At 44.1% G+C, this 22,405-nt stretch overlaps 1 protein-coding gene across 1 annotated transcript in view; it reads left to right on the top strand.

Moving 5' to 3' along the window:
* Positions 1-6,487: 6,487 nt before the first annotated feature.
* The window catches only part of CLVS2 (clavesin 2), a 56,008-nt gene continuing 40,090 nt past the window's right edge, over positions 6,488-22,405 (top strand). Inside the window, exons 1-2 of the mRNA XM_059835702.1 lie at positions 6,488-6,876; positions 17,758-17,932. Of these exons, the coding sequence (XP_059691685.1) occupies positions 6,488-6,876; positions 17,758-17,932 (564 nt within the window). The remainder of the gene's footprint in view (positions 6,877-17,757; positions 17,933-22,405) is intronic.

Here is a 22,405-nt window from a genome sequence, read left to right as displayed (position 1 = left end):
ATGGGTACTGAAGCTCTGAGACAGACTGTGTAGAGAAGCTGTGAAGTATCTGTTGCTGGAGGTTTTTAAATACCACTCAGACAAACATCCATCAGGATGGGGGATATATAAGCTAGGCAATCTCTTCAAATCCCTTCCAGTTTTATTTTTTATGACTCTGTGAGTAGGCTTGTCATACTGAAATATTTCTTTGATTAGGGTCTGATGCTATCCCTTGTCTACTGTAAGGCTATTTATCCTTATGTTGTTAGAGACCTATGATGATGAATAAAAAACAGATGACTTGTTTGCTCTCAGAAGCCGATTTTTCAGCTAGTCAGCATCTGAAGTCACAGACAGATTTCCAACAGAGTTCAGTTCTAGAAGTTCCCTTGTTTCAGATAATAATGGGACTTTCTAGGTCAAGCATCCTGACATTTTCTACAAATATGCTTAAGTAAAGATCACGATCATGCTCAGACAAATGACTGCATTCCCATAACTCACCTAGTTACAGAACATCTGAGACGAATCCTCAACCTCATGTGGCTTCCACTGAGGTTTAAACTGAGAAGTTCTACCAGCCCCTTGCAGTGAGACAAGATCATGCATGAGATCAGTTGCCTCAGCTGTCCTATGCGAACCTGTTAAGTCACAGCACTGTGGTCAATGAATGACTTCAAAGATTTAACTCACATTGAAGAAAATATTTCAGGAGTCCAGGAGCCTAAGACTAATTGATACTGTTCCTTAGGCTTCCACGTTAAGCCACTCCTAGAGGCACACTATGGACCTACAAAGATGCTTGTTCTGACCACCTACAGTTGTTCTTATGCTCTTAAAATGTTTGAATGAAGTTTCTAAATTGATTCTGAAAATGAGACCTAGACTTTGAATTTAGCTGCTTTTGATATAAGTGTAATTTAGGTGCTTTTGACAAAGTTATATTTAGCCCTTTTCAAAATCTTCAAGGATATGCTTAACTATATGCACCTACATAAACACTGCTGAAGAGGAATGGATGTGAGCATATATTCCTGGTTATATGTATTTTCAAACATATTTCTCATCTCTTCAGCTATATCACAGCTAAATAAGACAAAGTCTCTTGGAAATTTGATCCTATATGAACAGCTGAAGTCCTGAAGGAATACCCAGAGCAGGATGCTGAGGACAATGTAACCATAAGTCGAAGACAACAGCAAGAGCTGTCTAGAGTCTTAAACCACTCCAGAGGAAGTGAGGTACCAACATTGGTCTTAATACAGTTATCTCCTTATCCACCATCTAGTATTTATTTTCTTTAGTTTTATTCCTGTATTCCATTTTTGTTCCTGAATGCCCTGGTCTATTACTGATTTTAAACAATTTCATTCGGAATGGGAATTAGCATCTCCAATACCAAGCACCTACAGAAATGCCTTTGTCTCTTATCTGTGGTTTTTGGTTTTTTGTTTTTTTTTTTTTTCCAAATCAGGTGCCTAATTGTAGTGCTTATAGGATTGCAGGGCACTTGGATTTTAATTGTATGAAGTTCAGGCAAAAGCAACTATAAAAGCATAAAAGAAAAATAATAGTTTATAAGTGCAAGTGAAAAGATGCTGAGATTTACATAATGGATTTAGTCAAACACCCCTACTGTTTTATAGAGGGAAAAGTGCATGTGCACAATAAATTACACCGTGCCATCAGTACATTGCATTAGTGTCTCCATTTTTCCCCTCGTGACTTAGGTAGGATGACGTATTGGAAAACACATATTTCTTCATTATACTATTTAAATGGTTTGATAAATCTGCTTACAGATGACAGAAACATTTCTTATTGCTCCTACCAAGTTATATATATTTAAAACAAATCTTTCATATGTTTACATGCAAGATCTCAAAATATTGAAAAAGTGTCATTGTCATAATAAGCCCCATCTGTGGCTGTATTGGGTTTGCATGGCAGCGTTTTGGTAGCGGGGGGGCTACAGGGGTGGTTTCTGTGAGAAGCTGCTAGAAATTTCCCCTATGTCTGATAGAGCCAATGCCAGCCGGCTCCAAGACGGATCTGCCACTGGCTAAGGCCGAGCTAATCAGCAACAGTGGTAGCGCCTCTGTGATAACATATTTAAGAAGGGGGGGAAAAAACTCGGAAATGGCAGCCGGAGAAGGGAGGAGTGAGAATATGTGAGAGAAACAACTCTGCAGACACCAAGGTCAGTGAAGAAGGAGGGGGAGGAGAGGCTCCAGGCGCCGGAGCAGAGATTCCCCTGCAGCCCGTGGTGAAGACCATGGTGAGGCAGGCTGTGCCCCTGCAGCCCATGGAGGTCCACAGTGGAGCAGATATCCACCTGCAGCCCGTGGAGGACCCCACGCTGGAGCAGGTGGATGCCTGAAGGAGGCTGTGATCCTGTGGGAAGCCCATGCTGGAGCAGGCTCCTGGCAGGACCTGTGGACCCATGGAGAGAGGAGCCCACGCTGGACCAGGTTTGCTGTCAGGACTTGTGACCCCGCGGGGGACCCACGCTGGAGCAGTCTGTTCCTGAAGGACTGCACCCCGTGGAAAGGACCCACGCTGGAGCAGTTCGTGAAGAACTGCAGCCCGTGGGAAGGACCCACGCTGAAGAAGTTCGTGGAGAGCTGTCTCCCGTGGGAGGGACCCCACGCTGGAGCAGGGGAAGAGTGTGAGGAGGAAGGAGCGGCAGAAATGTGTGATGAACTGACTGCAAACCCCATTCCCCGTCCCCCTGCGCCACTTGGGGGGAAGAGGTAGAGAAAATCGGGAGTGAAGTTGAGCCCGGGAAGAAGGGAGGGGTGGGGGGAAGGTGTTGTTTTTTTAAGATTTCGTTTTATTTCTCATTACCCTACTCTGATTTTGATTGGTAATAAATTAAACTACTTTCCCCAAGTCAAGTGTGTTTTGCCTATGATGGTAATTGGTGAGTGATCTCCCTATGTCCTTGTCTCAACCTACGAGCCTTTTCTCATATTTTCTCTCTCCTGTCCAGCTGAGGAAGGGGAGTGACTGAGCGGCTGTGTGGTGATTAGTTCGGCTGGGACTAAACCATGACAGTGGCTCAGGTAGAACACGACCAAAATCTTGTTCTTTGACCTACATTTCTTGAATTGCTTTTAATATTTGGTGAATTTCATTTTAATGTGGCAAAAGAGCTGCTAGAAATTGTTATATTATTAAATCCATTTTTATGGAGACTGAACCTTGCTTTGAAAAAGAAACATACAGAAATTGGATTGTTTTTGATGAAATTAATTAATATATTTGGCTTCCAGATTTTTTTTTTATTCTCTTCCTCTACATTTTTCCCTGTGTTTTTCTGTGCTTTTTTGTTTTAAAAAGGGTAGGAAGAGGAATGGCCTAAATATGGTAAAAAATGAGGAAAACCAAATATGGAATAATACTGAAAGCTTTCAGATAAAATTCCATGTATTTTCTTAATAATTTTTTTTTAAATTAAGAATCTTTACAATTAACCTTTTCTGTGTTTTCAAAATTGTTAATATTTTAATTTTGGCCAGTTCACTTCTTTTCTCTGCTCAGTGCATCTACGTGCTGGAATACAGGAGATAATACATGTGTATGTTTCCATTTGCAAAAGAAAAATAAAGCAAATTAAGGAATGTATTACTGGAAGTCTTAGGATATATTATGGACTTGATTTTGCAAGACACTGACTGCCTGCAGCTCGCCTTGCACCAAGTAAATTTAAGGCACTTGTCACATGACCTACTCTTCTATTAGCTTAGTTGCAGTGGAAAAGGCAGAGCAGTAGCATCAGAAATGGAAAATGATGGCAAGAAACGTCTGGTTGTTGGTTCCTTAGGGGTGATTGAAACAGCTATTCTCAAAGGGTCTTTGCTGAGGTATATGGATGTAACATAGAGGAAGATAGCAAGAGCAAAGGAAAACGAAGATCTAAGAATAAAAGAAAATAATAATAAAAAAAGCACAAAGTATTTCTGGAGCAATAACTCCTCTGAGAAAAAGTTATCAACCCAGACGAATCGCATCTACGTAAGGGGGCTAATTTAAAGGCATTTTATCAGACAAAGAGAAATAAGCATTTCTAGAGAGTGATTCAGTCCTCAGGTAGACTGTGTACCTTTCTCTCTTGTGAAGCATCTCAAAGCAGATAGTGAAATTCAGATGGAATAAAGCTGGGCCGCGATGCCCGGGCACTATCGGACTGGCCACTCCAACAGTTTCTGCCTTAAGCTAGGCCTCTGAAAGTCTGGTACCCAGCTCAGTAGGGACTGGTGTTTCTGTCTGCCCTTCCAGCCATCCATACCACAGCTATTTTGAGACCAGGCAGCTGTGAAGAAATAGGTAAAACTTGACCCTTACTTGGCATAAAGGAGGGATCTGGTGAAGAACTGCAAAATCGTATAAAACCCTGTAAAAACAAAAACTCCCTTTAGCCGCCAGAAGAATTGAGGATTTTACCACCTAACTACTGCTTGCGGCACAGACTCGCGTTCAAAACATGCTCATTGCTGAGGGCTCCCTCCTGCTCTGAGGTCATCTGTTTCATCTGATGATGGTCTGCAGAAAATGCAGGGTATCATTTAAATGTTTTTATGGTATCTTTTATTTGCCTGAGAACACATACTATACTTCCCGCTGGTGTATTCCCCATATATAGTCTCTATACAGACCAGTGATCTCAGTGCCTTTTCAATAATTCAGCCTGTGTGCTCTGGCTATGTCATCTTGGGAAAGGAGCCCAATGCAGTATCAAAGAGCTGCACTTCCTACAAGGAGGAGGAGGAGGAGGTGTATGTCAGGCTTTCCCGTGTTTGCCGAATCTTTCGTGTAAGCTTGATTTTCAGGCATATTTGCATCGGAAAGGTCCAGTCCCTCAGACAAAGGTCAAGTGCTCTTGGGTGGGAACTTTTCCTGAAAGCAGACCGCAGCATCAAACTTTCCTGCATGAAGAAAGGCATCTTTCCTCACTGAAATATTCAATACACAGAAGCAAGATATGTTTGCCCTTTGCAATGTAATGCAACTTACGACACACTGCCTCCAATATGAGGCCAAAAAAGAGAGTTGCTTTATTTTATTCCCAGGTTTTTAAGCTGACGTTTCACGCGCAGAAATCCAGGCAAAAGAGAGCACTGCAAGCAAAGCCATCGCTCCACGAACAACGTCTCGCCACTAACACGACCCCGAGACTTACGCAGGCCCTGGGTCTGACTCCCGCGGGACGCCCCGCGGGGGCTTACACGCGGCCCCGCAGACCGCGGGCCTCCGCAGCCCCCCGGGCACCGCCGCCCTCCGCCGGGCAACCACCATCTTGTTCCGCGCAGCCACGGCGCAAACGGCCGCGGCGCGGCTCTGCGCAGCGCCCCCCCGCCGCGGAGATCCGCGGTGCGGCCGCAGCCCCTCCACCCTCCCCACCGCCGCGGCGGGCGGGGCCCGGCGCTGCGCTGCGCTGCGCGGGGGAGAGCGGAGCACGGCCGCCCGTGCGCTGCCTCCGCGCCCGCCTCTCCCCGGCCCCCGCGGGGGCGGCTCCCGCGCGGCGTTGCCGGCGGACGGCCCTCCGCGGCGGAGCGCAGGTGCCGCTGCGCGCCTGGGAGGGTGTGCGCGCGCGCGCGCGCGCGCGTGCGTGTGCGTGTGTGTGAGAGCAAGGCGGGGCCGCGCAGCAGGCAGCCGCGCGCCGGCTGGTGCCATCTGGGAGCCGGGGCGTGGAGCGGAGGAGGGCGCGGGAGGGGGACGAGCATCCTCAAGGCCGAGGCTCCGTTTGTCTTTCCGGGCTCCGCGCCGGCGAGCGGGAGGCTCTTCGGTACCGGTACCGGCGCAGTACCTGCGGATCGGCTTGCCTCCTCCTCGCTGGCTTTTTTTTGGTGTGGTGTTGGTTTTTGGTTTTGGGTTTTTTTTTTTGACCCTCCCTCAAATCCAGGGAGACGCTTCTGAAGCGGGGCGAGCGCTGATCTTACGTAAATGGTGCTGCTCCTGGGAGGGCAGCCCCCCTGCCAGCCCCGGGCCGGGGGAGCGCCCCCGGGCGCCGCTCGCTCTGCCTAGCGGCCGGGCCCCTCGCTCTCGCTGCAGCCCGGCCTGAGATCCGCGCCGGCACCGGCACCGGCACCGGCACGGGCACCGGCACCGGCGTGGGCAGGCGGCGAGCGGCAGCTGGCAGCCCGCAGCCCCGTCCCCGGCGGGTGTCGGCGCCTCCGCGGGCCGGCTGCGGGGATGATGCGGCGCGTCGGACCCCGCGGCGGGGAGGGCGCTATGTCAGAGAGATAACGCGCCTCCGCCCGCAGCCCGGGGGCAGTCTCGGTGCCAGCCCCCGCCGGGACCTGGCTGCTTGGGAGCTGCTCGCTTCTCGGCGGCCGGACTGGCAGCGGCGGCGGGGCCGGGGCGCGGCGGGGCGAGGCCCGGCGGGGCCGGGGAGCGGCGGCGGGCCGTGCCGGGGCACCCCGCCTGCGGGGGGCACGCGCCCGGGAGGCTGAGGAGCGCAGGCAGCAGAGGCGGGGGGGAGGAGGAGGAGGAGGGCAGCGCCATGACTCATTTGCAGGCAGGTCTCTCCCCGGAGACTCTGGAGAAAGCCCGGCTGGAGCTGAACGAGAACCCCGACACCTTGCACCAGGACATCCAGGAGGTGCGGGACATGGTGATCACCCGGCCGGACATCGGCTTCCTCCGCACCGACGATGCCTTCATCCTGCGGTTCCTGCGGGCCAGGAAGTTTCAGCACTTCGAGGCGTTTCGCCTCCTGGCCCAGTACTTTGAATATCGTCAGCAGAACCTGGACATGTTCAAGAGCTTCAAGGCCACAGACCCGGGCATCAAGCAGGCGCTGAAGGATGGCTTCCCCGGCGGGCTGGCCAACCTGGACCACTACGGCAGGAAGATCCTCGTCCTTTTTGCTGCCAACTGGGACCAGAGCAGGTAAACGCAGGGCCACCCGCCCGCCCTAACCCCTTCTTTCCCCCAGCAATGTGTGGGAAAAGCTATGCCAGACCAGAGGATGGGTGGGCAGCAGGGACACACCCGGCTCTCCCCACAGGGGCAAGGCAGCAGCCTGGAAGGCAGAGGGAGAAGAGAACGAAGAAGTGTATTTTGTGGCTTAGGGCCTTTTCAGCCTTCTCATCCCTGAGGCTCTGAATTTTGGGAGGGAATTAGGAACTGCTCGGGTGCTGTTCTCAACTGGCTGATAGGAGATTTACAGCCTTCTGCGTCCTCTTAGCCGAAGTGAGCTGGCACAGTAGAGGATGTGCTTATCCCCCTGACAAAGGCTGGTTGCGATCTCTATGCTGGTCTTGCTGCTTCAGCACGCACAGAGCTGCTCAGGTGCTGTAGGAGAAAGCGGGAGATACTGTGTGCAAAACAGGAGTATCCGTCATGGCTTTTGAGCTGAAAAGTTTGCCTGTGCAGGAAGCTGAGGCTCCAAATCCTTTCCCTCAGCTAAAGAAAGCTCTTTCTGAGCCACCTGGAAATGCCAGGATGGAAGTTAGAGTAACCATTTCTTTTCCCCACTCACACTGCTCTATGTGTGAATTCCCTGCATAATAAGATCCAAGCACACAAAGCTTCAGTAGCAAATTGAAAGAGGCTAGTGCAGTCCCCGGAACAATTTCTGATCCTTTTTGGGACTACTCTAGCCTGAAGATGACTTAGCAGGTTGACCCAAGAGCTGTCTCCGGTCAAGGCCTTTTCTTTTAACAATTGGCTTGATACTATGTGACACTATTTGGTTATTCTAAATACCTCATTGGGTGTCATGCCCAGTTTATCCTGCCATCTAAAATTACACCCACAAAAATTGCTTGATTTTCAGCACATGTAAATGAATGAATCCATTAAGAGTGAACTCTAAAGCCTACTCGTGTGAGCACTGCATGGCTTCCCTACCTGAGAGCAGGTTTAGGATCTGAAGCACTTCTTAGTGAGAAAACTTAAAATCTTGCTAGTTGCCTTCACATGTACCCAAACCGCCTTTTGTGCAGTCAACACAGGCTGGGCACAGGCAGTGCTGGATGCTCAGTGCAGATATCCCAAGCTTGGCTATTTTGAAACATGAGGAGGGCACGAACAGCTAGCAATGTGGATAGAAAGGACAAAATGTGGGGGATCGGCATGCCCCTTAAGTGTTTGTGTAGCTGTCCTCTTGAAGGCTGTGTCAATAGCCATTGCAGTGAGTGATCCCACAGCTCCCTGCAGCAGTTGGTGTTACAGCTAGGGATGGGTCTCTGCCTGGAGGGCTGCTGGCCCACCATGGCTTTCCTCCTCTCCAGTCAGGGTGGCCACATCCACACTGCCTATGGGGAGTTTCCTGGCCCTTGCTAACCCATGAATCATGCCCAGGGACTGGGAGAAAGCTGTCTGGCACAAATCAAAACTGCCCATGACCAGGCTAACAACTAGAAAATGTGGATGAACGTAACGCGGAGCTGGGGCCAGCTTCTTTTCCCTGCTTTGGTGGTCTGGCAGATGGAGCCAAAGAGGCTGAGTGAGGAAGCAATGGTGATGAGGCTAAGGACTCTCTGAGTGGGCTTCATTTCCCACATACGGACCTTCCTTATTTCCCACATAAAGACTTTCCTTATTTCCCACATAAGGACCAGGTCAACTTTTTATTTTAAAAACAGCTCCACAAACTCTTAAAAATCCCCAGATGAAGAATTAGCAAAGAAATGGATGTTTAGGCCTTTTATTAAGTCATATGTCTGCCATGAAGAAGTTCCCTTGTTAAACGTAGTGTGACCTACTCTACACTGTTATTTATCATTGATGGAAAAAAATCCAAAGCTTTATGTGACACTTTTCAGATCATTAGTTCCTAGTCAAAAGAATACCAAGAATTCAAATTCAGAGATAAAGTAGCATTTAAAAAAAAAATTGCCACATGAAAAGAATAGGTTTATTTTCTTCTTAATTTTGGATGTGCTGATATTTAAACTACGTGAGATCAGCTGACACAACAGTAGGTTTATTATGATCTTTTTCATGAAGTCCTACTGGTAAAATTATTATTTATGATATAATAGGGAAGTGACTGGGGTACATAGGGGTACCTAATGGCCATGCTTGCCGTTGCGTCCCTATTGGTCTTCAGCACTGCCTGCCCACGGTACCCCTCTCCTCCATAGCAAGGGATTTGTTTTCAGATAGACATCTCAGACAAAGGGGAGAGAGCTGAAGCCCAGCTGTGTGGAGTGGCTTGCTTCAAGGCACATGACAAGTCAGTGACAGATCTGGGAATGGAGCTAGGTCGCTCTCTTTTCTAATTAATTTAGTGTCTTCCATTATCTGATGTTCAGCAACTGAACCTGGGGAACATTGTGTATGGAACTTATACTGGAGCTGCTACGCAATATGTCTCAAGCTTATGCCTTAACTGACTTGCGATCTTACAGTATGTAAACCAGTGCTTCTCTTACAGCAACACTGGAAGGATTGCTTTTTCAAGTCATCATAAACTAAGTTAATAGAGCACAGCAAACCTCCAAATTTATCATGTGTGTATGACTTATTATGGCCAGCATGTAACAATTAGAAATAAAAAGTTCCAATTTGCTATTTAAATAAATAGCAGACATACTATAGATGATTTATATAGCACCGGCAGCCTATGATTTACATAGCTCCAATTAGAAAGAAAAGCGTGGGAGGCAGAAAATTCCTTTGGTAAAACAAGCCTGGGTACTAGATGTTAAATCATTAAATTAAAGCAGGGCCTGAAAACTGTACCAGATGTCCTACCATCTGAACAACTAAATCAGACATGTACTTAAAACAAACAAACAAAAAAAGGAAAGGTGAGGGATAATGCATTGAGTAGCCCAGCAGCTTTTCAATGGGACCCTGCCTAACTCTCCACCCTGTCTCTGCTACGGGGAAAGTGAAGACAGGTGGCATTCCTGCCAGGAGGCTTCATAGCACTCAGGGAGGGATCAGCCTTCCCTATTAGCCTCCAGATTGTTGATTCATAACTACATTTGGCTTGTAGGTGTGTATGTGCATTTGAAGACTCTTTTTTTCTTAATGTGTCCAGCTGGTGAAGTTTTTTTCAGTTAATGGTACAATTAACATCAACTCTCAGCGGCAAGGGATCTGTTGTCATGCATGTTCTTCTATATACTTCATGGCGCCTGTACACAAATTTCCTAGGAAAATCAGTCCATTTTGATGCTATTTATCTGAAATCTTTCCCTGTGTTAATTATCTCACAACTTTTCCTAGAAAGTGCAATAGAAAAGTGTTGTAGAAAAGTGCAGAAATGCCTAATTCCTGTCTGTGTCACAGTGACCTCGTCGGCTCACACCATCCGCAGTGAATATGGAAATCCACTGCACTCCTTACGGTTAGCTCTACTGTTGCATCAGATGATTTACAGCAGGGCAAAGACGGAGTTTGCTTTCAAAACTATGCTTTCATCTGCAGAAGTGCTAGAAACTTCTCCTCCCGTTAAATGAAAATTTAAATTCTGTAGCTATTAGGAGGCTGGTCTGCTCCTCAGCTCACTATTAACCACAGGCGAGTTGGCAGGGTTTTTCAAGCTCTGATGGAGGCAGTGTAACAAAATAAATCATAGAATCATAGAATGGTTTGGGTTGGAAGGGACCTTAAAGATCATCTAGTTCCAACCCCCCTGCCATGGGCAGGGACACCTTCCACTAGACCAGGCTGCGCAAAGCCACGTCCAACCTGGCCTTGAACACTTCCAGGGTTGGGGCATCCACAACTTCTCTGGGCAACCTGTTCCAGTGCCTCACCACCCTCATGGTGAAGAATTTCTTCCTAATATCTAATGTAAATCTACCCTCTTTCAGCTTAAAGCCATTACCCCTTGTCCTATCACTACATGCCCTTGTAAAAAGTCCCTCTCCGGCTTTCTTGTAGGCCCCCTTCGGGTACTGGAAGGCTGCTTTAAGGTCTCTCCAGAGCCTTCTCTTGTCCAGGCTGAACAACCCCAACTCCCTCAGCCTGTCTTCATAGGAGAGTTTCTCCAGCCCTCTGGATCATCTTCCTGGCCCTCGCTCCAACAGGTCCATGTCCTTCTTATGCTGGGGGCCCCAGAGCTGGACGCAGTACTCCAGGTGGGGTCTCACAAGAGTGGAGTAGAGGGAGAGAATCACCTCCCTCGACCTGCTTGTCATGCTTCTTTTGATGCAGCCCAGGATACGGTTGGCTTTCTGGGCTGCAAGCGTGCATTGCTGGCTCATGTGGAGCTTGTCATGAACCAACACCCCCTTCTTCTCAGGGCTAACAGTAATAACATATTAACAATAACAAAATTCCTGTTTTATAGAGTCAATTTTTGTTCTGAAGTAATATCTTTCAAAAAATAATTATTAACTAGTGCAAACGCTGTCATTTTTTCTACTGTTTCTCCTGCTGACCTATGCTGTCTTATTGTTTCCTAGCTTCCCCCCAGGTATCCATATCCATCTATTATCACTTGTGTTTAGACTGTGACAGTTGTGGCTAGGGATCTTTTTGATCAATCCTAATGTAAAATTTAGATCAGCTGAATCTTCATCTGTGGCTGTGACTGTTAGACATTGGGCTAACATAAGGAGGAATGAGTGCTATTAAATCTGAATCTAAAAGCTAATCTGGTAAAATATTTGAAGCGTTTTCTATTTTTCTATGCATTTTTGTAACACTGGTGGTGCTTTTTGTTTTCAGGATAAAGTCCCCCAGGGCATGCTGCCACTATTTAAGCCGAATAGCTATAAGAGAAGTTTCGATCCCCCATCTTTTCAGCATTCAAATCTGTACCAAGACTGACAAACCAAGGAGATCTGAGGCATCATTTCTAGGTACTTCTTTGTGTATCTTGAGGGCTCTTGTTTCACTGAAATTGTAAAAATATTAAGCCAGAGCTGTAAGTTAGAAATGGGATGATGGCTCAGAGACTTGACCAGCTTTCTCTTTTAAACCACAGTGGCGCAAGAGCTCATTTGACAGAAACCTTTACTTGTCCAAATGTTGCTGAGCTTAAAATACAGGTTGTGTGTTCCTTAAATGTTTGGGACCTTCAGGAGACATGTGGCTTAAATTCAAGCAAAGACGACTTACCATTTATCTCTTCTAGTTAACAGTTTTCATCCTGAGAGGCAGACTCATGCCACTGGGTTTTAATTCTCAGAATAACTTGAAATTTTTTTATATGGGGGGGGGGGGGGGGGTGGGGGGCGGGCAGCGAAGATGAAAAATAGGAATAGAGCTAGTAGGGCAACTCTGCCAAATCAGATTTATCTGTTATTCAGTGTAAGTGTGGATCGACTGGGACCAGAATCTGGTTAAACAGACGATATGGTGGATGCCACCCATCGTCAAGAACATAAAATAATGAAAACAGCTGACACAGGTGGATTTGACATGAGACATCTGTGCCCTGTGTTCTCCCTGTCTCTTCTCTTTCTGTTGGTCTGGTGGAAATCACAGTGGCCTCTGGGAGTGAAGAGGATGCATAGACCACATAACCAAGAGGTAAAGGTAAAAGATCATAGTGAAGTACTACCAAGAGTTGATAGTAGTGTCTGCCAGACTGTTTTTCCCAGCATCCTTGGAAATACTTTGAATCTGTTCATGTCCCATAAAAAATTCTCAAAGAACTTTTCTGTAAAAGGGAAGTTGCTGCCACTAACTTACAAGAGAGCGGGATGTTCAATTAATTGTTTGAGCTGTTCTGTTCTTGACAAATCAAGACCTCAGTGAGGCATTACCCTAGAAAGCTCTGTCACTGTCGTGGTAGAAATGGTAGCCATCCTGAAGCATTTGAAAGAATCACTGTCAGTGTGGCTATTAAATTGTCAAGCCTTCCCAGGCTCATTGCTTTAAAGTCAACCTGAATGAAAAATTTCAAGAGGTAGCAGAGTGTGTCTGCACACCAGTCCCCACCTCATTTGAACTCAAGCTGGGACTCACATAGAAAAGGAGCATTAAGAGTGCATTATATATGCGATAACATATTTCCAGCATTTGTTATTCACATTAACAACTGGGCTAAAAAAGTTGTCTATGCTCTCCATTGAATTAAGCATGGTTCTATAAATAGAGGGCATTAAATACATTTAAATTAACCGTGGGTTCTTGATTATCCTAGCAATTAGTAATACCTTGCTAGCTACATTATGTCCCATAAGAGTCTGTTTAAACGAGTGAATGCAACTGAATTTAGCCATAAATAAATAAGGATTTATTTCTGCACAGCCTAACTCCAGGCTACTGCAGAACATGCACTGCAGCAAATCAGGCCCAGCACACCCTACATACCTGATAGCACGGGAGCAATCATTGTAAAACTGGGGCCAGGGTAAAATAAGCAGCTTGCTGTCCCCTAAATACATGCTGTTACTTAACACAGATTGGTAAGAATAAAAAAATAGTGTCTTCCCCTCAGGCTGAACACCATGGTCTCTTAAAATTAAAGGCTAATATGTTGATTTTTTTTTTCTTCTTCTTTTTTCTTTAATGTAGAAAGGCAGTCAAAGCCATCTTGGACCAAATTTATTTCACACTCACTAGCTTATCCCTTTTTTCTCACTTTTGATTGGTTGTATTTCTGTATCTATATGGAAAGTAATTTCAACGTGGAATAAAAGTTTCAGCAAAACAATCCAGAGTAATTTTTCCCAGCTTCTTTTTACGTAGGATTTTCATTTCCCTAAAGTCCAGCTAAGAATGGAGTGTATGTTATGGCAAAGCCTGCGCATCCTGGTGCTGACATGAACAGTAGTAGCAGTGAGGTGAAATGTTGGACAGCATGGGGCTGGAGTGGATTAACGATGAGTCTTTATGCAAATAACTCTGTGCTGCTTGAAAGCTTCAGTATAGTTTCTTTAATCACGTTTCATTTGCTTGGGCTGTTCAGCTGATACTTTCAATAGCTCGCCATTCACAGCACGTAAGATTTCATCTATCACACTGGGTTTATACTTCTGGCTTGCCTCAGCATGTGTCCAGAGTAAAAGCTGCTTTAACTATCCACTAATGGATTTGTCTTTCTTGTCTGTTTTTCTGTACTGTACTTAAGTAAGGTATCAAAACGAAGAGAAGAGGTCCATTACAGAATGAAGGATAGGTCCTATCTTCAACTAATTGCCTCAAAGGGTATTTGAGGGGGGAAGCTTGGTTGTTAGTGACATGTCCCTGTAGACTCCTGATGTGGCTTTTTAGACTTAAAGAGTACTTCAGATACCTTCCTCTGGCAGAAAGTGTTCTTGCGTGCTTTTAGCTAGACCTGTGTTCTTCAGGATTTGTTTTCATTGAGAGGACAACCTTTTGTCTTTTCCAGTGGGTAAACATACAATATTCTGTATTTCTTACACTAAGCAAACCTGCAATAGGAGTTATGGTGATGGTCAATGTCCCATAGATTTGTGGAGGCCCAGCCCTGCGACCATTGATTACTCTCTGTGGTGGCTGAAATCCTGGTCTCACTGATGCCTGACAGTTTTCCCATTGACTTGAGTGAATTCAGGACATAATTAGGTGTATATAGGTTTTCATATCTACATCTATGTATTTATCACTTAGGTATATATAAAAGCATTTTATGGCCAGTCTTAGAGGCCTGATTAGCCTCATAAACAAAGAATCTTTATGTCTAATGCACCAGATTTCTAGCAACCTTGTGCCACCAGGGAGCCATTAATCCAAGGCATGTGATGTCTTCTTGAACTCCCTTGGGAGGACATTAGAGAGCTACATCAGGAACTTGGGACCCATCTTCTTGGACTGGATGTAGGATGCTTGCAGCAGCTTTCTGCTACGTGGAGCTCTTCTGGAAAATGGGATCCTGTGAATGGGGCAGCATAAATGTCAAGTGGGATTGAAGCTAATGTTAGGATTTGAGTATTTCTAATGTCTGTTTCTTGTATGAGCTCTGATAGATGATCTTCCTCAGACTGAGGCATTAGCTGTTCTCCCAATGTCTCACGTGATGTAATTTCTTTCCCTTTGAAGCCTTTTCCCTGGGAAGGCCTCTTACAGCGTGTATCTCCATCTAATTTCATGAAGCGATAAAAAAAATAGTATTTCTGAGACCTCTACCACCTTGTGGAGGTAACCGGTGGGCTCGAAGGCAGTTGGCCACGCTGTGAGCCAAGCCCCGACCCTGAACACAACTCTCTAAGCCTCCTTCCCTCAGGCTAAGTGCGTGTTTTAGTCCTGCTGCTGGCAGTCGTGCAAAATGCAGATTGTACGGGGGATTTTTAGTTCCCATGTTGATTAGGTGCCCTCCACTGTCCGTGCACCTGTGGTGTATTGGATAGGTAGGTCGGTCTGCAGATACGCTAGGCAAACAAAGACCTTTTTAGTGCCAGTAAAACCACCTATAGTCTTTCATACTGCCAAACACTCCCCACACATCCCATTTTACATGCGCAGGATCGTTTTGGAAAGAGCCGATGAATGACGACTTAGTTTTTCCTCAGGTCCCTCTTCTGGGTATGTGTGATTGTTTGCTTATTCAGAGGCCTCAGCAGCGATGGTGGCATTTTCCCCATGCGTCCAGCAGTTGGGCTTGGGGGAGCTACTCTGCCTGGGGAGAGGGGGAGCATCAGCCACGCTGTGTCCGAAGCGTTGGATCTGCCACGCCAGCCCCTGTGCCCCCGGGCAGGTTTGCTCAGGGCAGGCAGGTTTGCTTCACTGTGCCTACTGCAAAAACGGGGTCCTGGACTAACAGTTCTTTGATGATCAAATTGCGCTAACAATTTTAAGGATCCAGGTTTTGAACGTTTTCCTTCAAAGTAGGTTTTAAGGCATGTCCTTTTTTCCCCCCATGGACAAAATTCCATTTACAGAATGGTCTTTTTTTTTTTTTTTCTGCCAAAAGGAAACAGAGAATTTTAGCGTTTTGAGGATTTCCACAGGGAAATTACAGAGAAGAATTTTTATTGTGCTGTTTCCTCTCCCAGTTGAAAAAACCTGAACAAAAAAGAGGGAGCATGCCAACCCTCCTGTAAACCTTAGATCTCAAAAAAGTAAAGCCTTAGAAAAAAGTTAAATTTCAGAAAAGTGAAAATGAGAGGAGTGAATATGAAAACCTTTATCCCAGTCAACCTAACCAAATCCAAAACAAAATAAGGGTCTCCAAAATGAAGAGAAGAATCATGTAGAACAATGCTTCCCCTAATGTTTTCTGGGGAAAGCACACTTTCTCATGTTCACTTGTGTTAGGCTGACATTAAGAGAGTCCTTCTCTAGTCCCTTTCCTAGGAATACATAGTTGGGAAGTTCACTGAGTTTTAGTTGGCTAAAAAAAAAGATGGAAAGATGCGAGGAGTCAGCTAGAGCAGATTAATTTCTTTTGTGTTATTTCCTTTTGCAGAATCTTTCAAAATATAGTTATGTACACAATGGAACAGTGCATTTATTGTATTAAAGCAAGTAGAATTTAGTATAATTTAATGTAATTTCTAAACAGGCACACATGCTCTTTGCTACATATGCAGTATGGTGAAGATTTCTCTGGCGACTCATGATTTTGAGAACTTCTATGTTTGATGCCATCATGGGATATTTTTAAAGGGCCTTATTTAAAAATATCTGCACAAACACTGAAGATTTAACTATTTCTTTTGTTCCTGGAATATTTACTTATCTGATGTTTTTCTGGTTTAGCCTTCTAAAGCCACGTCTGATCCTGTGGTGCCGACTGGCAAATTTACACCTGTTTCAGTAACTATTTATCTTACTTTTAAAAATGATTTTTAGATATAAAGCATAGTTAGCATAGAAAAAATCAAAACTTAAATTGCTACTTTTGTATCTCTTAAAACACCCCAGATAATTCAGGTGTTTTGCCTTTTTTTTAAAAACCTCAATAAGCTAAACTGCAAATTGATTAATAACTCTATTACATGGCAGTCTAAAGATGACATTGCTGTATATATTTAAGCTATTTAGCTGCTGTATTATGTGCTTTAGCTTCAGAAAAGAAAGATTATACTCAACAGGGCTTGGCAATATGGAATTATGTCTTCTTGTACAAGATCATCGATCTGAGAAAAGATTATGTGCATATATGTAAACCACATAATTACATATTGTAGGTGGCATCTTTGTAAACCCAAATTTAACATAGAAAATTCTGGGACCAATGAATACCATGTTCCAAACTTACTCCTGAAACCACATAGTTTGGGTATACAAAGTAGTCAGAAGGCAGTTAATTAACTCCTAAAAGGTTGCTACTGCTTTTAATCAGAAGCGCCTCAAAGCCCTAGTGTGTGTTACTTTCTGCTTTCAAGATCATTGAGTAATCCGTCTTCTGTCATACCCTTTGTCGATTTAAGAGAAAATATTACCCAGAGGGAGGGACAAAGGGAGCATGTGGAAATGCCTTTTTTAGCTGATAATTTTGTAGAAGCTGTTATTTCAATCCCTTGGAAAAATATAGGAGGAAACTTGGGTCTAGGCTTCTGGTGTTAGACTTGGGTTTTGGTATCATTATGATTTTAGAAAAATGCATTTTGTACAGATACGTTTGTACAGGCATTTAATAAAATGCATAGATATTAAAGCAGATTAGGAGACTACAGAAAAGTTCAAATTTGCTTTAGGTGTGTTATATTCTTGTAGTTTGTTCTGGCTGGCTGATGGTCTAGATGTACATAATCCCGCTCCAGAGGATGAGTTCAACTAACTGAGCTTTTGAGACTTTCCCACCTTTACATACCCATGAATTCTGAGTGTACATTTGCACTCCTTTCATTTAAACTTTCGACAAGCAGTACAAAGGAATAACACTCAGAACTTCTCCACGTCCATGGTTGTTGCTCCTTTCCTAACCGAATCTCCCCTTAACGTTAACAGGTACACATTGGTGGATATTTTGCGCGCCATACTTCTTTCTTTAGAAGCCATGATAGAAGACCCTGAGCTTCAAGTGAATGGATTTGTTTTGATTATAGACTGGAGCAACTTCACCTTCAAGCAGGCCTCCAAGCTCACACCAAGCATGCTTAGATTAGCCATAGAGGGCCTTCAGGTAACCTTCTTTTGTTTCTTTTCCTGATTCTCCTTCGTTTTGCAGTTCATTACAAATCTAGGTGGCTAAAAAAACCCAAACAAAAGAACTTCTGAATAGCAAGGCTGTTAACACCTTAAGGCATGGGCAGACAGACAAGCTTCAGTGGCACAAGATAATGCATGAGCTCAGTCAGCTAAGTGCAGTAACTCCTGGTATGTAGGCTCCTTCTTTGCCATAAATAAGACGTAACTTTTCTGTCTTTATTCTGAAATGGCTGGCTTCCTGTAAATTCAGACCGTAGCTTCTGCAGCAGCAAGTTAGAAGTAATCAGTTTATCTTGTAATTTTGCACAGGGCTAATGAAATATGGGTTGCTGCTGCCACACCAGGTTGTTTTTTCTCGATTCCATTGGAGACAGGCTCTACATCATTTGTCCTGAAAAGTGTGGGGCACTGTGATTAGGCAGTTAGCCTGGACTATTTACTTACTGGAAGTTCAGCATGTGCTTGGGTCTTTTTCTGGGTCAGGATTAATTTGAGCAGCAGCTTCTGGGACTGAGTATACAGTGATTTAAATTTCTTTCTGCTCATTGTAAATGCACTTTCCATGGCACAGGCACATTGGTGGAAAGGATACTACATAACTCTTGGTTGTCTCCTATGATCTTTAATGCTTATTAAAATGAAAAACTAGAATCTGTAAAGTAGTTGTTTGCTGTGCAAGCTTGAGTTGCTGTGTTAAAAATACCAGTAATTCACTCCTGTGGCAGTGTGCCTTGGTTTTACAAGGACATATATTCCTTTTCTGTGATGTTTTTATCATTTATACATTTTTATTACTCATAAAACAAAATAGCAGCCTTATCTTTGAACTTTCTTCACTTTGATATTGCTATTTCTGAAGAAACTTGTATAGCAGTAGTATGGAGTTTTGATCTAAATCTTGAAATGGCTTAACCAGTATTCAGCCTGCTGTTGCACACAGAAGGGTAGTGACAGTCATGAGACAAAGATCTCAGTTTTCATTTTGTTGTGTTTCCTTATGCAACGGTGTGATTCCATGGTCTTGAGCACTACATCAGAAGGCAGCAGTGAGATCTGTATTCTAATTGTGCTGCATTTCCCTTTATTGCTTTCAAAGTTGTTTTCTTTTTTGTTCTGTTTTTCAAAGTTAGACATTGTTTTCTTGTTTAGAACATGAATAAATACTTTAGTAGTCTTTGTTTTTAAATGGTGGTGTTTCTTTTTGGACATTAATCAGAGATGGTTATTTTGAGGAGAGCTGTAGTGGGTAATTGCATCTGAACATATGATGGGTGACCTACCAAACTTCAGCTGGACTCTCTGTGTTCTCCTGCCATTGGTTGGTTCATTACTGAGTTGAGGTGAAGTCCATTGGCTTAATTTACCCATGTCCCCAGCTTTGTACATCGAATATCCCAAGTCTGATGGTGACCAGCACCCAGGGCATCATTTGTGCCCACTGTCTTCAGTCCTGTGTACTCCAGGGATGTACAACTGGGCATGAAATCCTCCAGAAGAGGGAATGAGAAGGCACTGAAATGGCAAATGTGAGATAAAATTCTCCCAACACTCGAGTAATCTGTCCTAATCTGTGACAGGTGTGGTTATCTGTAAGCAGCAACTTTTACAAGGCCTTTTACCACAAGTCTTTTGCAGAAATCAATTACTTGGGCTCTTATAATACACCATTTCATTTAGTGTGGAGAACCACTGAGGGTTTGAGGGCTAACATACTAGCAAAATTGACTGACTTTCTAGTGATATTTTCCCAGGAGTTATACTATTTGGGGCTTGTTTATATTTAATTGTTTTTTCTTTTTCTTTTACTTAGACATTTTTCTATGTAAAGTCATATTAGAATCAATGAAAAGGGCTAAAAACAACTGTACTGAGCATCTTGGAGGGAGAACCTCATTTCAAAAACAATTGCAATCAGGAAGGAAAAGAAGGAAATAAGAGGAAAGCATGGTGGAAAGGCAGTACAGGGACATCCTGGGCAAGGCACAGGTTTACTTGCACCTTTTTGCGAGATTTCATCCCCTCAACAGGGACTGCCTTTTCTTTTATTTTGGACAAAAATGCACAGCGGAAACATCATTCTGAATCATGTCAAAGTAAAAAGTGCTTAGTCAAGTGGTATGAAAAAGAACAAGAACAACTCACACACTGTTTATTTATGATCTTTGTAAATACTCTCTGTTTAATCAGAGAAATGGAATTTACTTTGGCTTATAAGATTTAACAGGGCTCAAGATGCTGAACTTTACTATTTGGGGAATTTAAATATTAGTGTTACTTGGGTGGAAAGGGACAGAGAAAGAGGTATTAGTGACCACTGAATTTGAGGTTAACCAAATCCTTTTGCCTCCTAAATGAAACCTACTAAATTTGCATTATATTTGCTTAGCTTCCATGGTGAGCAGAATATTGAATATGGCAGGTACCAAAGTGAGTTGATTATAAGCTATGGCATTTCTGGGCTCTTCACAACTGCTTATGTTTTAGGAAATTGCTTTTGAAAGTAAGGTAAGTAACTATATAGAGTTTTCTACTGAATACAAGTTCTGCCATACACTTTGTCTGCATATGTGTGTTAAATGGGAGAATGAAAAGAATCATACCCCTAACTGACTTGTATACATTAGAAAAAAATCCTAGGTAGTTATTTTCAGGATAAGAGCCTTTTGGCCATGGAATTTTTAATGTTAAAGGACAGTGATTATCTGTAAACTGATGTGAATTTCCAGCATATCCATCCCAACAGTGCTGTACCAACCGATTGGTGCAGTGTAGGTCAGTGCTGACTTTTAGAACAAACAGTTTTGCTAGCCAAGAACAAAAAACCTCCTGTGAAGGTTGGGGCACTTTGCTGGGACTCTTGATGCTCCAGTCCTAGCTGATATACTGGCTTTGTCCTTTTGGAAAAAAGGAGCAATACTTTTCCCTGTGGATGCTGCTGGCTGCAGCATTTATGTTGCTCCTAGTCAATGAGAAGGAGTATTTGCACTTGGAGACCCTACGCCTTCCATAGTGAAGAATAAGAATGTAAATGCAACATGTAATACTCTTTATTTTCTGAGAAGGGTCTGTCTGGAATAGATGCCTAGGTTTTGGCTCAAAGCTGTGAAACCTGAGCAGAAGGAAAACACTCTTTGAAAGGTGAGACCGAAACCCATGCCCTGACTTTAGCACCTTGTGTTGTCTCTCCCCAGTGTATTGAATGCATGGAGGTCTGTGAATACCAGTGTTTAGGTGCTCACTTCTGCCCATTCATTGCTTTCTGTAGCTGAGCACTGAATTCGGGCTTGTGAGGGAGCTCCTGTTACTCAGCAGCTGGGTTCCTGAAAGCAGGGAGTGTTACAGCATTATGTGCTGCAACACCCGAGTGCCTTGAATAAGTCCCTTTAAGAAAACTTTGAAAAACTTTACAAAATTTTGACTCTTTCCCCAGCAAGGTGTTGTAGTCTGAGTGCTTCAGCTACTTTTCCCATAGAAAGGAGAATTCTTGAGAGCTCAGAAGAAAACCATTCTTAATACATAAACAGTGATGAACTCTAAGCTATCATCACAGAAGAATGGCATCTTGATGTTATGGTCTCATAAATAGCTCTGTGAAAATACAACCTCAATACACAGTGTTGGTCAAAAAAGCAGATCAAATGTTAGGAATTGTAAGGAAAAGAATGGAGAGCAGGGAACATGGTGAAGCCACTGCAAAAACCTGTGCCATCACTTCCATCTTGAATGTTGTGGATGTTTCTGATTTTCTGTCTCAAAAAGACTACTGTAGGACTGGAGAAGGGCAAAAAACCACCCAAAGTATGGGCTGGTTTCTGTATAAAAAACAACTAAGTTGTCTGGGTTTCTTTGGGATGGAAGAAGAAAAACTGTAGAGGGAAACTACAGGTGTCTATAAAACGATAGGATCACAGGGTAAGTCAGGTTGGAAGACACCTCAGGAGATCAGCAAGTCCAACCTCCTGCTTAAAGCAGTGTCCCCTCTGAGGTCAGACCAGGTTACAAACAAGGTCATGGGTGGCTAGAGAAAGTGGACAAGCTGCAGATGTTCTTTGTCACCTCCATTTTAAGAAATGGGCACCGTCGGATGATACTAGCAAGAAGCCTGGCTCTTTATATGACACTGTGATTCTTTGTATAATATCCGGGTAATCTGTGGAATTCCTTGCTGTGGGAAATTCTGGGTGCTAAAAGTTCAGTTCTGTTCAGCGAAAATGGGTAAGTTCGTGGAACAGAAATGAACTGAGGATTACTAAATACATAAAAACCATATCAAAGTACAGAATTCCTCAGGCTGTACATAGTTGGAGATGAGGTGAATGCTGCACAGAAATATAGATGCTGTCCACATTGTATCTGCTGTAGGCTCTCATTTTTGGTCTCTGTTAAGGACAGGATATGGGGTTTGATGGACTTTTGTAGGAAGTTGTATATATTCCACTCCTCTTTC

Source organism: Gavia stellata, chromosome 2 (assembly GCF_030936135.1).
Source record: "Gavia stellata isolate bGavSte3 chromosome 2, bGavSte3.hap2, whole genome shotgun sequence".
NCBI classification, from domain to species: Eukaryota; Metazoa; Chordata; class Aves; order Gaviiformes; family Gaviidae; genus Gavia; species Gavia stellata.
Note: the sequence above shows the minus strand (reverse complement) of the source record. Positions and strands in the feature narration are given on the sequence as shown.